General features: G+C 47.4%; 1 protein-coding gene across 3 annotated transcripts in view; it reads right to left on the reverse strand.

Moving 5' to 3' along the window:
• LOC5518951 (usherin) overlaps nt 1-16,121 on the reverse strand; it is a 46,498-nt gene that overhangs the window by 14,084 nt on the left and 16,293 nt on the right. For all 3 annotated transcript variants that reach the window (XM_048729753.1, XM_048729751.1, XM_048729752.1), the window contains exons 16-30: nt 14,338-15,477; nt 13,383-13,658; nt 12,770-13,036; nt 12,284-12,574; nt 11,423-11,624; nt 10,705-11,026; nt 10,116-10,412; nt 9,322-9,388; nt 4,379-4,493; nt 3,916-4,003; nt 3,508-3,574; nt 3,227-3,289; nt 2,457-2,620; nt 876-1,133; nt 146-349 (exon numbers count right to left, since the gene is read on the reverse strand). In XM_048729753.1, coding sequence (XP_048585710.1) covers nt 146-349; nt 876-1,133; nt 2,457-2,620; nt 3,227-3,289; nt 3,508-3,574; nt 3,916-4,003; nt 4,379-4,493; nt 9,322-9,388; nt 10,116-10,412; nt 10,705-11,026; nt 11,423-11,624; nt 12,284-12,574; nt 12,770-13,036; nt 13,383-13,658; nt 14,338-15,477 — 3,821 coding nt within the window. The remainder of the gene's footprint in view (nt 1-145; nt 350-875; nt 1,134-2,456; nt 2,621-3,226; nt 3,290-3,507; nt 3,575-3,915; nt 4,004-4,378; nt 4,494-9,321; nt 9,389-10,115; nt 10,413-10,704; nt 11,027-11,422; nt 11,625-12,283; nt 12,575-12,769; nt 13,037-13,382; nt 13,659-14,337; nt 15,478-16,121) is intronic.

Here is a 16,121-nt window from a genome sequence, read left to right on the forward strand (position 1 = left end):
CCTAGGGAATATTCAGCAAAAGGTTATCTAAAACAAATTGAAGTTACTACGAGTGGAACAGCAAATTGTTCGGGCTTAGGGATGTGTGCCGACATGTAAAATGATTGTGACTGCATTATTGTGATTGTGTGACTCAGGTTCATACCTTGTAAGCACCAAGTGCTCCTTCGCAACACAGCGTGTGGTCACGCGTCACGTAATCAAGCCCGCAGCACTCTTTACCGGATGTGACGTCATACGCATTGCCCTTGGCCGCATCGCCACAACAGACCTGCGCACTAGCTACCACTCTACCACCACAGCACTTCCGGGCGGGGAGGGGGTCGTACAGGCTGCCACAGACACAAACCTAAAGACAGTAGGAGGGGTGAAAAAGACTTTTGCTAATCAGGAACGGTGACTTATTATACTCGACAGCGAGAAAGAAAAGCATTCCTAGTCTCCGTCGCAGCAGTTGTGGACACGTCAAGCTTATAGTTGGGGCTTAGCGTCAGGTTATTTTTACTCTGGGTACCAGAGGCTCCAAGCTTCGCGGCGACAACGATTTGAGTTTTCGCCGCGATGCTAGGAGCCTCTGGTACCCAGGGTAGGTTATTTTAAGTGCTTATAACCCTAGGCTTTCTGTCTTTTTTCTATAAATGAACTTGACTCGAGCTTTATAACGATGTGTTGTTCACTGAAATCGAATTAAACGCGAAACTTCTATGTTACTTCAAATCGGGGAGTTTGGTCGACCTGTTTGTATGGCGGCGTGACAGGTCTCGGTCGAAACATATGCGATGACGCGGTAGTGGACGTCGATCAATTACCCGATACTGGCCAATCACAGAAATTTTATAGGAACTGCACGATACGGTTCATATGATTTCGCTTACCTTGGAATTGTTGACAAAATATGGAGTATCACTACAGCATGTGTCTCCAAAACCAACCACTACGCCTCCGTTACCCTGGCAACAGACACTCCCCGAGGGCACACGCAAGTAGTTGCCATAACAACACTTGTAGTCTGGTCTATTCACGTAGAATTGATTCCCACAGCATACATCGTTGGCGCTGTTTTTCACAAGATAGGCCGAGTCACAGCACGACTTGCGCGCGTCTTTATCATGGAGGACTCCGTCACAGCATACCTGGAGTAAACAACTTAACGTGAGGCAAAGGGCTGGGCGATGCTAGTGATCGTCTAGAGGCAGATGCATGGCGTAAGGGCGGGGGAGGGGTTGGTGGGTGAAGTTAATCATCTGTACGTGAGGCAAAGGGCTGGGCGATGCTAGTGATCGTCTAGAGGCAGATGCATGGCGTAAGGGCGGGGGAGGGGTTGGTGGGTGAGGTTAATCATCTGTACGTGAGGCAAAGGGCTGGGCGATGCTAGTGATCGTCTAGAGGCAGATGCATGGCGTAAGGGCGGGGGAGGGGTTAGTGGGTAAGGTTAATCATCTGTACGTAAGGCAAAGGGCTGGGCGATGCTAGTGATCGTCTAGAGGCAGATGCATTGCGTAAGGGCGGGGGAGGGGTTGGTGGGTAAGGTTAATCATCTGTACGTAAGGCAAAGGGCTGGGCGATGCTAGTGATCGTCTAGAGGCAGATGCATGGCGTAAGGGCGGGGGAGGGGTTGGTGGGTAAGGTTAATCATCTGTACGTGAGGCAAAGGGCTGGGCGATGCTAGTGATCGTCTAGAGGCAGATGCATGGCGTAAGGGCGGGGGAGGGGTTGGTGGGTAAGGTTAATCATCTGTACGTGAGGCAAAGGGCTGGGCGATGCTAGTGATCGTCTAGAGGCAGATGCATGGCGTAAGGGCGGGGGAGGGGTTGGTGGGTGAGGTTAATCATCTGTACGTGAGGCAAAGGGCTGGGTCATGATGGTGATTGTGCAGAGGCGGACACTGGGGGGGGGGGGGGGGGGGGTCACACAGCTAAACGCGAGGCAAAGGACAGGACAATACTTGTGCAGAGACAGACGCAAAGCCGGGGTGAGGGGCCTAGGGGATAAACCCGGTGACGTTTTCCTCTTTGTAGACTCGATGTAACGAGCAATCCTATTTTTGTCATAGAATGATCAGTCATGTCTTGGTACCAGCGAAAAGTTATGGAACTTTGCAACGTAAGGATGATGGCGAATCCAAAAAAATGACTGTTTAACAGGGGCGGTAAGGTTCGTGATCCGTGAACGGCCTTTTTTGTTTATCGTGAATCGTGATAACGACAAATTGAAAACCGTGATACGTGCTACCTTAATTTGATCAGCGTTAATCGTGATTTCTCTTTAAAAATCGTGAATCGTGATTTCCGAGTAAAGATTGATTTTTGTCGTCAGTTTATCATGAAACGTGATATCCGATTTTTGAAACTCGTGAAACGTGCAGGGACCCCCCCCCCCCCCCCCTTACCGGCCCTAGTTGAAAACAACTCCACACAGCTGGTGCGATACGTGGTATTTGGGGACATAATATCTACCTTTTGTGCCGGGTTGTAGCATGTTGCTCCACATAGCTGGTCGGATATGGTGCATTCGACGTACGTGCACACTGCTGTGGGGGGAGGGCTGGTGGGGCACTGGAACACTCGTCTACGGTACAGCTGATAACTTCGCATGATTCCATTCTCTTGTGCTGGGGGCGCTGTGGATGGAACAGTGCTTTATCTTAAAATCAATAGGAAATTTGTCTTGGTGGCCACGGTGGTGGTGGTTTAGTATGTAAACTACTGTCATCATCCGCAAAAGAAGAAAAAAATGTGTACCACTATTTCAATACTTTTAACAAGGTTCCACTTCGAGAACACACGTGTCGTAACCCATGCTTCATCATGAAAATTCATGCCTGTCTGTGAAAGCCATGTCGGGACGTAAAATAGAACATATGAAGAAACCGTTGTCGTTTTAGGGGTCTGGTACCGATAAATTTTAGTTTCTTTTCAGAAGCTTTCTTCATTGACAAAAGATGGTCACAGTCACTGTTTTTCTGAGTACAATTCACAAAGTTTGCGAAGCACCTGCGGTACGGCAGCCCTAAAAATGACAAGAATCGTGCAGGTTTTACAAATTAGGAATATCTTAGTTTCCTTATATGTAAGTGACCGCGTCTGGGAAAAACGACAATTTTTGGCTAGATTTTCTTGATATGTAAAAAAGATTTCCATACTTGATACCCATGAAGCACTGTGGGCTACAACATATGGATTCTCACACTGCGACTTTATTTGGCGTGCGAAGTTAGAGAACTCACCCCAGTCCACGCGCATTGTGTTGGGTCCCGCGGTCAGCTGTGGGGCAGCGAGCCCGCTAGGAGCTGAAACAGAATTCGGCCATGGATTATTAAACATCTACTATAAAACCACGAGTTAACAATAAAAATAACCACAATAAAAGTAAAGCAAAACACTAAATGCAAGCAAAGTACAAAAACAAAGAGCGCAAGCAAAAGAAGCAAGAAAGAACGACAAGCAAGGAAACAAACAAGGAAACAAGCAAGGAAAAAAGCAAGTAAGGAAAGTAAATTCTCCTTACCATCCGGCTGGGTGCGCGCGGTGCTTGTCGGGCTCCGGGTACACGTGTACACGGTACAGACCTCCACCTGAGAGCAATCAGTTTTTAGTGCATTGTCTCCACTCCAACAACATCAACACGTTACTTTAATTTCATTTGAAATATTGGAATAACTTATCGCGGTGATTGAAGTGGATTCTGTTCGCCAATGAAATGTACTTCCCATTCACATTGATTTTGATTTGTCTGGTTTGTGAAACTTTTGTCCGAACCAAAGTTCTTTTAAGAACGTTTTAGTTTAAAAACTAGTAGATTAAAAAAAATATCATCATTCAACCTGGGCCAAACGTCGACATCAACAACACCATCGACATCAGACCAACCAAAGACGATAGCACGTGCATTGGGAATAGTGACATTGATACATACCATGATGGTATACTGTGTGTATGGCGATAGGCCACTCACTGAGGCAACTCTCTGGTTAGCAGAGGCGTTCACTCGAAGCATATTATTTCTAAAAGAAAAAAAAAGTAAAAAAAAGTAAAAAGTAATTATCGAATGATTTTTCTTATTACTTGGATATTATTTGACAACTTTCGGTTGTCGTCAGTTGTCCTGAAAAGAGTTCCCTAAAATGTCACAGCCAGACACCGTCTCAGGATTGGCTGAGAGGGGTGCGTAGTCATGGGTATCATATGGAAGAAGCATAGTATTTGAAGATTCCTTAATAAGAAACACCCACTTTTGGCCGCCAAGGGGGGGGGGGGGGGGTGCCCGCGCACGCGCGCCCTGTGAACTCCCCTACGAAACCACCTGTGCACCCCCCCTACGCAACCACCTGTGCACCCCCAGTACACCCCCCTGTGCTCGCTCGTGGTGACATACTCACGCGTAGATCTTGTACGCGGAGATCTGTCCGTTGGGCGTGGTGGGCGGGGTCCAGGAGACCCGGATGACCGTACTGCTCTCCGAGTACAAGATGGGGGCAGCGAAGCCTTCTGGGGCTGTGGAACAACAAAAAGCGATTAGCGACAGTGATTATAATCCATCTCGGAAGTAGGTAGAAATTAACGAGGAGGGAGGTGGTGCACTAGCATAGACATCACATGCAAAAGGTCTCAATAGTCTTATTCTTTAATTGGAAAAGACCACTTTTGTAATCGGGGTGGAGTTGGCACCCCCCTACGCCCACCCTAGCTCCACGTCTGTCCGAACCCCACCTCGTGACATAGAATACAACGCACCTCCATCCTCGTGACATAGAATACAACGCACCTCCATCCTCGTGACATAGAATACAACGCGCCTCCATCCTCGTGACATAGAATACAACGCGCCTCCATCCTCATGACATAGAATACAACGCGCTTCCATCCTCGTGACATAGAATACAACGCACCTCCATCCTCATGACATAGAATACAACGCACCTCCATCCTCGTGACATAGAATACAACGCGCCTCCATCATCATGACATAGAATACAACGCACCTCCATCCTCGTGACATAGAATACAACGCGCCTCCATCCTCATGACATAGAATAAAACGCGCCTCCATCCTCATGACATAGAATACAACGCGCCTCCATCCTCATGACATAGAATAAAACGCACCTCCATCCTCATGACATAGAATACAACGCGCCTCCATCCCCATGACATAGAATACAACGCGCCTCCATCCTCATGACATAGAATAAAACGCACCTCCATCCTCATGACATAGAATACAACGCGCCTCCATCCTCATGACATAGAATAAAACGCACCTCCATCCTCATGACATAGAATACAACGCGCCTCCATCCCCATGACATAGAATACAACGCGCCTCCATCCTCGTGACATAGAATACAACGCACCTCCATCCTCGTGACATAGAATACAACGCGCCTCCATCCTCATGACATAGAATACAACGCGCCTCCATCCTCATGACATAGAATACAACGCACCTCCATCCTCGTGACATAGAATACAACGCGCCTCCATCCTCGTGACATAGAATACAACGCACCTCCATCCTCGTGACATAGAATACAACGCACCTCCACCCTCGTGACATAGAATACAACGCGCCTCCATCCTCATGACATAGAATACAACGCGCCTCCATCCTCATGACATAGAATACAACGCACCTCCATCCTCGTGACATAGAATACAACGCGCCCCCATCCTCGTGACATAGAATACAACGCACCTCCATCCTCGTGACATAGAATACAACGCGCCTCCATCCTCGTGACATAGAATACAACGCACCTCCATCCTCGTGACATAGAATACAACGCGCCTCCATCCTCGTGACATAGAATACAACGCACCTCCATCCTCGTGACATAGAATACAACGCTCCTCAATCCTCATGACATAGAATACAACGCACCTCCATCCTCATGACATAGAATACAACGCACCTCCATCCTCATGACATAGAATACAACGCACCTCCATCCTCATGACATAGAATACAACGCACCTCCATCCTCATGACATAGAATACAACGCACCTCCATCCTCATGACATAGAATACAACGCACCTCCATCCCCATGACATAGAATACAACGCGCCTCCATCCTCATGACATAGAATACAACGCGCCTCCATCCTCGTGACATAGAATACAACGCACCTCCATCCTCGTGACATAGAATACAACGCACCTCCATCCTCGTGACATAGAATACAACGCTCCTCAATCCTCATGACATAGAATACAACGCACCTCCATCCTCATGACATAGAATACAACGCACCTCCATCCTCATGACATAGAATAAAACGCACGTCCATCCTCATGACATAGAATACAACGCGCCTCCATCCCCATGACATAGAATACAACGCGCCTCCATCCTCGTGACATAGAATACAACGCACCTCCACCCTCGTGACATAGAATACAACGCGCCTCCATCCTCATGACATAGAATACAACGCACCTCCATCCTCATGACATAGAATACAACGCACCTCCATCCTCATGACATAGAATACAACGCACCTCCATCCTCATGACATAGAATACAACGCACCTCCATCCTCATGACATAGAATACAACGCACCTCCATCCTCATGACATAGAATACAACGCACCTCCATCCCCATGACATAGAATACAACGCGCCTCCATCCTCATGACATAGAATACAACGCGCCTCCATCCTCGTGACATAGAATACAACGCACCTCCATCCTCGTGACATAGAATACAACGCACCTCCATCCTCGTGACATAGAATACAACGCTCCTCAATCCTCATGACATAGAATACAACGCACCTCCATCCTCATGACATAGAATACAACGCACCTCCATCCTCATGACATAGAATAAAACGCACCTCCATCCTCATGACATAGAATACAACGCGCCTCCATCCCCATGACATAGAATACAACGCGCCTCCATCCTCGTGACATAGAATACAACGCACCTCCACCCTCGTGACATAGAATACAACGCGCCTCCATCCTCATGACATAGAATACAACGCGCCTCCATCCTCATGACATAGAATACAACGCACCTCCATCCTCGTGACATAGAATACAACGCGCCTCCATCCTCGTGACATAGAATACAACGCACCTCCATCCTCGTGACATAGAATACAACGCGCCTCCATCCTCGTGACATAGAATACAACGCACCTCCATCCTCGTGACATAGAATACAACGCGCCTCCATCCTCGTGACATAGAATACAACGCACCTCCATCCTTATGACATAGAATACAACGCACCTCCATCCTCATGACATAGAATACAACGCACCTCCATCCTCGTGACATAGAATACAACGCACCTCCATCCTCATGACATAGAATACAACGCACCTCCATCCCCATGACATAGAATACAACGCGCCTCCATCCTCATGACATAGAATACAACGCGCCTCCATCCTCGTGACATAGAATACAACGCACCTCCATCCTCGTGACATAGAATAAAACGCACCTCCATCCTCATGACATAGAATACAACGCGCCTCCATCCCCATGACATAGAATACAACGCGCCTCCATCCTCATGACATAGAATAAAACGCACCTCCATCCTCATGACATAGAATACAACGCGCCTCCATCCTCATGACATAGAATACAACGCACCTCCATCCTCATGACATAGAATACAACGCACCTCCATCCTCATGACATAGAATACAACGCACCTCCATCCTCGTGACATAGAATACAACGCACCTCCATCCTCATGACATAGAATACAACGCACCTCCATCCCCATGACATAGAATACAACGCGCCTCCATCCTCATGACATAGAATACAACGCGCCTCCATCCTCGTGACATAGAATACAACGCACCTCCATCCTCGTGACATAGAATAAAACGCACCTCCATCCTCATGACATAGAATACAACGCGCCTCCATCCCCATGACATAGAATACAACGCGCCTCCATCCTCATGACATAGAATAAAACGCACCTCCATCCTCATGACATAGAATACAACGCGCCTCCATCCTCATGACATAGAATAAAACGCACCTCCATCCTCATGACATAGAATACAACGCGCCTCCATCCCCATGACATAGAATACAACGCGCCTCCATCCTCGTGACATAGAATACAACGCACCTCCATCCTCGTGACATAGAATACAACGCGCCTCCATCCTCATGACATAGAATACAACGCGCCTCCATCCTCATGACATAGAATACAACGCACCTCCATCCTCGTGACATAGAATACAACGCGTCTCCATCCTCATGACATAGAATACAACGCGCCTCCATCCTCATGACATAGAATACAACGCACCTCCATCCTCGTGACATAGAATACAACGCTCCTCCATCCTCGTGACATAGAATACAACGCACCTCCATCCTCATGACATAGAATACAACGCACCTCCATCCTCATGACATAGAATACAACGCACCTCCATCCTCATGACATAGAATACAACGCGCCTCCATCCTCGTGACATAGAATACAACGCACCTCCATCCTCGTGACATAGAATACAACGCGCCTCCATCCTCATGACATAGAATACAACGCGCCTCCATCCTCGTGACATAGAATACAACGCACCTCCATCCTCGTGACATAGAATACAACGCGCCTCCATCCTCATGACATAGAATACAACGCACCTCCATCCTCGTGACATAGAATACAACGCACCTCCATCCTCGTGACATAGAATACAACGCGCCTCCATCCTCATGACATAGAATACAACGCGCCTCCATCCTCATGACATAGAATACAACGCACCTCCATCCTCATGACATAGAATACAACGCACCTCCATCCTCGTGACATAGAATACAACGCGCCTCCATCCTCATGACATAGAATACAACGCACCTCCATCCTCATGACATAGAATACAACGCACCTCCATCCTCGTGACATAGAATACAACGCGCCTCCATCCTCATGACATAGAATACAACGCGCCTCCATCCTCATGACATAGAATACAACGCACCTCCATCCTCATGACATAGAATACAACGCACCTCCATCCTCGTGACATAGAATACAACGCGCCTCCATCCTCATGACATAGAATACAACGCACCTCCATCCTCATGACATAGAATACAACGCACCTCCATCCTCATGACATAGAATACAACGCGCCTCCATCCTCGTGACATAGAATACAACGCACCTCCATCCTCGTGACATAGAATACAACGCGCCTCCATCCTCATGACATAGAATACAACGCGCCTCCATCCTCGTGACATAGAATACAACGCACCTCCATCCTCGTGACATAGAATACAACGCGCCTCCATCCTCGTGGCATAGAATAAAACTCACCTCCATCCTGCGTCCGTTCAGTGACCGGATCGCTCTCTTTTTCACCAGCACCGTTGTCCAGTTTAACCTGAAAATGCAACATGGTTTAGGATAAGCGGGCAACCTAAATCCTACACTTTAAACATGGTTTACGATTCGAAAAGCTACCGCATCCTTCTTCTAAACTCAACTCATCGGAACCGGGAATGGAACCCGGAACCACCGTGCGGCGTTCTATCCAGTGCACCACACATACCCCAGGTACAACGGGTACCATTCTATGTTTTAAGAGGTTTCTTGGATAATATGAATTGGAGTCCTCTAAAGTAAACACCGGTGCAATTCGTAATCGAATGTGCTATTTTATCTTATTCCATTGTTACTTCACGACTTGATATTCGTGATCGACTCGATAATATCTAGACCGACTCAGTTCTACTTAAACTGAATCGGTGCTATTCGTGATCAACTCGGTACTTTTCGTTATCGACTTGGTGCTATTCGTAATCGATTCAGTACTATTAGTAATTGAATCGGTGCTATTCATTTGGCCCCCGTGACCGACACGGTACTATTCGTGATCGACTCGGTACTATTCGTAATCGCCTCGGTGCTATTCGTAATTGAATCGGTGCTATTCGTGATCGACTCGGTAATTAATTGGAACGTAATTTGGGCTGATTTGGTGCTATTTGAGGGTTTCAGGACTCAGGAAGTAATCCGGTGCTACCCATTTCTCAGCTCAAAGGATATTAATTATGAACCTTCAACATTTTGTCTTGTTTTCCAGAGGAAACAGCTGAACTCGAACATACCCAGAATCTGTAGTCGGAGCTTGGCTTGAGTTGTGTGACAACCAGACTAGTCACGTTACCGGTAACGGTCCCAAACCTGAACTTTGTGGATGACGTTACATGCTCGTAGGACACTGTGTAAGCCTTGACCGCGCCACGGAGAAGACTGAGTACTGGTGGAGACCACGTGACAAGTACCGACGTATGATTGAAAGCTTTGGCAGTGACATTTGGCCCCGAGAGGGGAGGGGAGGGGCCGGTACGGAAACCAAGGGAAGGAAGACTGGTGGAATTGCCTTCGGAAGTGAACACTGTAACCTGAAAGACAAGTGGTGAGGCTTTAGACTCGACAATACGGTTCTGAATAGAAACGAGTAAGAAATAAGCAATAATGTTATAAAAGAATCTATCTGACTTGGATGACACGCTTGGCTTTATCTAAACATTTAAATACCTTATTATTTTGGGAAAAAATCAAGACATGGTGTGCAAATATTCATTTCCGATAATAATAGAGAGAGGGTGTTTCTTTATTATTATTCATTTGCAAAAACAGAAATGAAATCTTTTTTCAAGCGGGTGACTATAGGTAGACATACACCAAGAGTACCTTGTATTGATGCAGTGAATATATCCCGAGTCCCGTATCGTCATAAAACTGTGCGATATTGCTGGTCAGCGTTAGCTTCACAAACGTATGCGTGGCCGTGAAGTTCGGATTGGTTGGATCGTCCAGTGTCATTCTGAAGAGTTCAAATCGCCTGATCTCGCCGTTAGGTCTTGACGGTGGGTCCCATTCCACCCGAAGTGCTGTAGCCGACACAGCCTTGGCTGTCGGGGAGGGCTGGTCCGAGGGGTTTGCTCCAAGCGTGCGCATTTTTGTCTGCTGGCTGCTACCACAGTCCCCGGCTGTACAAGCGGAAATGACGATGCTAGAGGAAAAATAGAGCCATTATAGACTGGACTGGTGTTCACTGTGCAACCTACCCTTTATTATACTCAATGTATGATTCTGATTCAAGTAACATCCCAGGAAATTTAATCAGTCGGTTAAAACTGAAGTTCCCCGAGGCAGTGATCAGGAATACCATCCAAAAGGGGGGGGGGGGGGGGGAGTAAATTGCTGAATATTAGCTCCCTTGAACTTCCTTTAAAATTTCAGACTGAGGAGGGAAGGGGTGGGGCCCCTTGGATCCACCACTGGTTATTTTAGTCCAGATATTTGTGCGCCTCATATACGAGTACCGCGTTCTTGTTTCTTAGACCTCTTTTTGCAAGCAACCATCAAGACCTAATAACGAAGTATTGCAAGCATCCTATTTACGAACCTGTATTCAATATACGGCATCAAGCCCGTAACGTTGAACTCAAACACCGACGTGTCATTTATAGTGTTGTTAGACCCAGTCTCCAGAACGCGCACGATGTAGCGTATCACGTGACCATTTGGCTTAGTGGGCGTGGTCCAGACCACGTGCAGTGCGAAGGGACTGAGGGCGCGCACGGTGGGCGGGCTGATGCCTTCTGGATCTGTCAGAAGAGAAACATTAACGTAAGGGCTCTGCTATAAATTAACACATGTTTGAAAAAAAATATTTTGTACGACTCTGTGAAACAGAGTAGTTGTGTTGCGTTTCGTGCGTTAGCCCTTTCGTTCTTTTTTGTGTTTTTGGCGACGAAGGAAAGACTAACACAGCTACTACTAGTCTTAATAATTTAAGGGCAGTGTCACGCTTATACTAAAAAAATTCTGAGAGTAGGCATCAAAGCGTTTAAAAACTGTTTAAGAAGGTATTTTACACTAGACTAGTGAACAGCTGTCGGAATGTTTTTTTTTCTGACAAAACCCACGAGTTATTTATAAAGTCGAATAGGTACAGGGCTCAACAAGTTATAAAATTGTTGTTTGTTATTCGTTAGAAGACAATAAACTTTCCCCAAACATATTTTCGGTTTTCACAGCTTTACTGGTTTATGCTGAGTAACTATTTGGACCTCTAAACAGCATACCCGCCGGTTCTTATACGCGGGTTATATGCTATAATATTATCGAATAAATTTGAGCGAGAAATTTGAACGAGAAATTCGAGCTGTAATTCAATCAACGTCACCTCGTTTTGGTAATACTGATATTGTCAAATTCTCTATAATAACCGGTGTTTATAACTGGTTATCTAACCGGTGCGTACCTCCCTCGCCGGTGGTAATGTTGCTGTACGGGCTAGGGGTACCCCCACCGGTAGTGAACGCCACCACGCGATACTGGTATGTGGTCACCGGGCTTGCTGTGGTATCCACGTACTCGCGCGGTAACGAGGCATTGATGGACGTGATATTGGTAGGCGACACGTCACCGACTTCGCGACGATCGATGGAGTAGTAGAGGATGATGCCGTTGGCGACTGTGGGGGTGTCCCACTGGATTTTGATGTGTCTCGGGGCGAGGGCGGTGAGACGCGGTGCGCTAAGGCCTTCGGGTACTATAATAGAAAGGTAAGGTAAGAGACCGAGGAAAAAGGAACCTCGCTAATTCGAACTCTGTTCTTGTGGTAATACAGTGGAACCTCCCTTACTCGAACTGTGAAGGGTACGGAAACGGAAACCACCATCAGAATATACATAATCATCACTAAACTATCCTATAGCCCGTGCTCCGTCTCATCACAGACCCTCACCTGACTCCAAGGTCCGCGTGAGCGCGTCCCCACTGCGCGAGCAACCCACGGTAGTACAAGCGTTCACGGCAAACGTATAAAAGGTGAATGGCTTTAAACCGGTCACCCTGTGTCGCGTCACGTTGCCTGGGATACGGACAGCCTCGGTTCCGTTCCGGAAAATGACGAAGCGGACGATTACGCCATTCTCTGGGACGGGACGGTTCCATTCCAGGAGGACATCCGTTGAGTCGGGCACAAGGCGGGGTGGGTCTAGGGGGCCTGGGACTGAATAGGAAACAAGTAAGGTCAGCGATGTCATACGAGTGTTTTTCGACCATTATGAACCATGGTAATTATAACCATGAATATTACGCACATTTAGAACAACCGGCTTATCTTTACTAAGAAAAAAATATGTATAACGCGATAATGAGGAACGAGAATGCTCAAACATTTGTTGCGCATAAAATATATTGTAATATTGAAAGTAGTAAAGACCGATTTGAGGCGACTCTGAAGAGATATAGATCAACCAGTCATCGTTTAATGATTTTACTCGCTTGGCTAAAAAAGTACGGTTTTGGTTTTACCCGAAAATACGCGTGCGCAAATGAGATCACCGCTGGCTCACCTGCTTCATCGGTCACTACACTCGTCCAGTTACCGAATCCAGGCCCCGCGCTGGTATTAGCGTTGATGCGGAACTGGTACAGAGTGTAAGGTTTCAGGTCCGTGACAAGCTTCTCTAAGCCATTCCCTCGATACACAACAGTCTCGAGGTCACCTGACTTCTGACGCAGCTCGTAACCTAGCAACACGCCATTCGGGAGAGCGGGCGGTTGCCATGAGACCATGACGGCTGTCGAGTTCAGAACGGTGACGTTTGGTGGTCTGATGCCGTCAGGAGCTGAAACGAAAAACAGAGGGGTTTTTGTCTTACGCAACGAAAATAAAGATACGCTCCAGTAAGAAAAACCCGAAATCAATAGATAGTCACCATCATGTCGAATCCCAGCACAGTGACACCCGGATTGGCGTTTGTCAATAGAGCTGGATGAGTCCGTCTTGGAGACGGAACATACGAAAAGTGGAAAAGGGGGTGGGGAGGTTTTATTCGTGCATGTTGTTTCTTGTCTCTAAGACGTGCAACATTTGTTTTCTTTCTTTATGCATTCTTTTTGGTCTGGTTCGGGCTGCATGCATTTTTCCCGAGGTTTTTATATCGTGTATCCTTTTTTTGTTCCCCCCCCCCCCCCCCCCCTCCACTAATGGCCTTTCCCTTAGTAGAGAACATAAACAAAGGACAAACCATGAAGGTATTCGGTGAGTGGACTGTAATCCCCAAAATATAACTAAATCTCATGTAGTCACAGGTGTTCGACCGGAGTCCCAGACCCCGCATCTGCTCGCGGGTCATCTCTTAGCACAGGAAACCCGGTCAAAACACCTGGAATTATGTTAATAAATCTAAAATAGACCTAGTCTCCCTCGCATTCTGGACTCGTAACACTAGTTTGCGCTTGTGAGGGAGACAGAAACAGACCAGACTCGTTGTCCGCATAAAAATATAAAAACGAAGCACTTACCCGCCTCGCCGGTCGTTCCTGAGATGATGTTACTCAGTATATACCCGACGGTGTTAGACGCGTTGACAAAGAACTCGTAACGATTATACGGCAGAAGTCCAGCATATTCAAACTCTCTCCCGGCATACTCCACGCGTGCAGCCCTCTCAACACGTAACTCCGTCTCCATGGTAATGGACCCGCGCACGATAAAGCGACCGCTGACCATCAGATTATAGAATAGTCGCCCGTTAGGTACGGCCACGTGGGACCAGTTTGCGCGAACGGTGGTCGGGTTAATGAGGGTAGCGGTGAGGTGTACGGTGCCGTTAGGAGCGATCTCTTGGGTGTAGGCGACGGCTTCTTCGCCTGGGTTGCAGCCCTTGATGGTGCACATGTGAACGCGGTAGGTGTGGCGGCTGTACGGTGGGAACTCTGTGGCCGTGTAGTTCTGCTTGGTGGTCGCGTTCAAGACTGGGACGACCCCTCCGTCCTCGTAAATCTCGTAGCGGGTGATGACACCGTTCGGGTTCAACGGGTCACGGATGATCACTAGGAGTGAACTGGGACTCAACGCGATCACTCTCGGTGCCGGGATCCCGCTAGGAATACCGGACACCGTCCGGGCCGTGGAAGCGTTACTGACCGTCCCGCCGCCATTCGTGAAGGCCTTGACTCGGACGTAGTACAAGGTGCCGGTTATAAGTCCATCTATTTCCGCGCTGAGTTGGCGTTCAGAACCATTGTACGCCACTCTGTACTCTGAGGGTACGTCCACGGTAGCCATCAAAACTTCGTAACCGATAAGTTTACCGTTGGGTTTAGTTGGCTGATCCCATTGAACATGCAATGAGTCATTGCCCTGTACTACAATACTGGGTGACTTAAGTCCCTCAGGGGGGAGCTCCCCGGTACGTGTTTTGAGGGCGGGGCCAAGGGTGCACCCCTCCGCGGTACAAGCGAGTAGCTGCAGGGTATACTCGTTGTATACTTCAAGGCCGGAGATGTTGAACGCCCGCGTGAGCCCGCTATACATCAGACGACCGTCTAGCGTTAGGTTGTAGAGGGTGATGACCCCGTTCGGCTTGGCGGGAGGGGTCCATGTGAGGATAAAGGCGAAGGGTGCGGCCTTTACAGTGGGGGTAGGGACTTCTTCAGGAGCTGTTGGATAGAAAGGACAAAACAGTATTAGAGTAATATATGGGAAACTTTCCCCTCCGGCAGAACGTAAAAGAGATAAAATGGATGAAAGACTCGTTTATTCACCTAACCGGACCTAAGGGAACTAGAACCCGAACTGTTTTCCCGCTAGTTCAGAGTACATTACCGATAACTCGAATTTCTAAACGAGTTATGAAGAGCCAACTGTAATCTTAACTGCCATGCCAATAATTCGATTGATCATCCATAAAAAAGACTGGAAATCTAAACACGTTTCGAGGGATCTTTGTAAGGATGTTTATTTATATTGGTTTGTGTTGCCCCAAGCCTCTTTCCTATTATCTTTCCATTGATCAGCTTAACAAACGTTCTCTATTATCTTTTCATTGACCAGCTTAACCAGAAGTTCTCTACTAGCTTTTCATTGACCAGCTTAACAAGCAGTTCAGGCCAATTCTCTAAAACTTGTTTGGTGATGAAAAACCTTGAAAGCCCCAAAGTATATCACAGGACACGGGCACATATCTTGGGATGGGTGCACATCACACACCCTCGAACAATCACGGCTATTCGCATGTGAAATGAATCCATCAGGTTGGAGTGCAATGCAAGGCATCATGGGTGTCACGCAAGTGTGACCTTAC

The sequence above is a fragment of the Nematostella vectensis genome, chromosome 7 (assembly GCF_932526225.1).
Source record: "Nematostella vectensis chromosome 7, jaNemVect1.1, whole genome shotgun sequence".
Taxonomy (NCBI): domain Eukaryota; kingdom Metazoa; phylum Cnidaria; class Anthozoa; order Actiniaria; family Edwardsiidae; genus Nematostella; species Nematostella vectensis.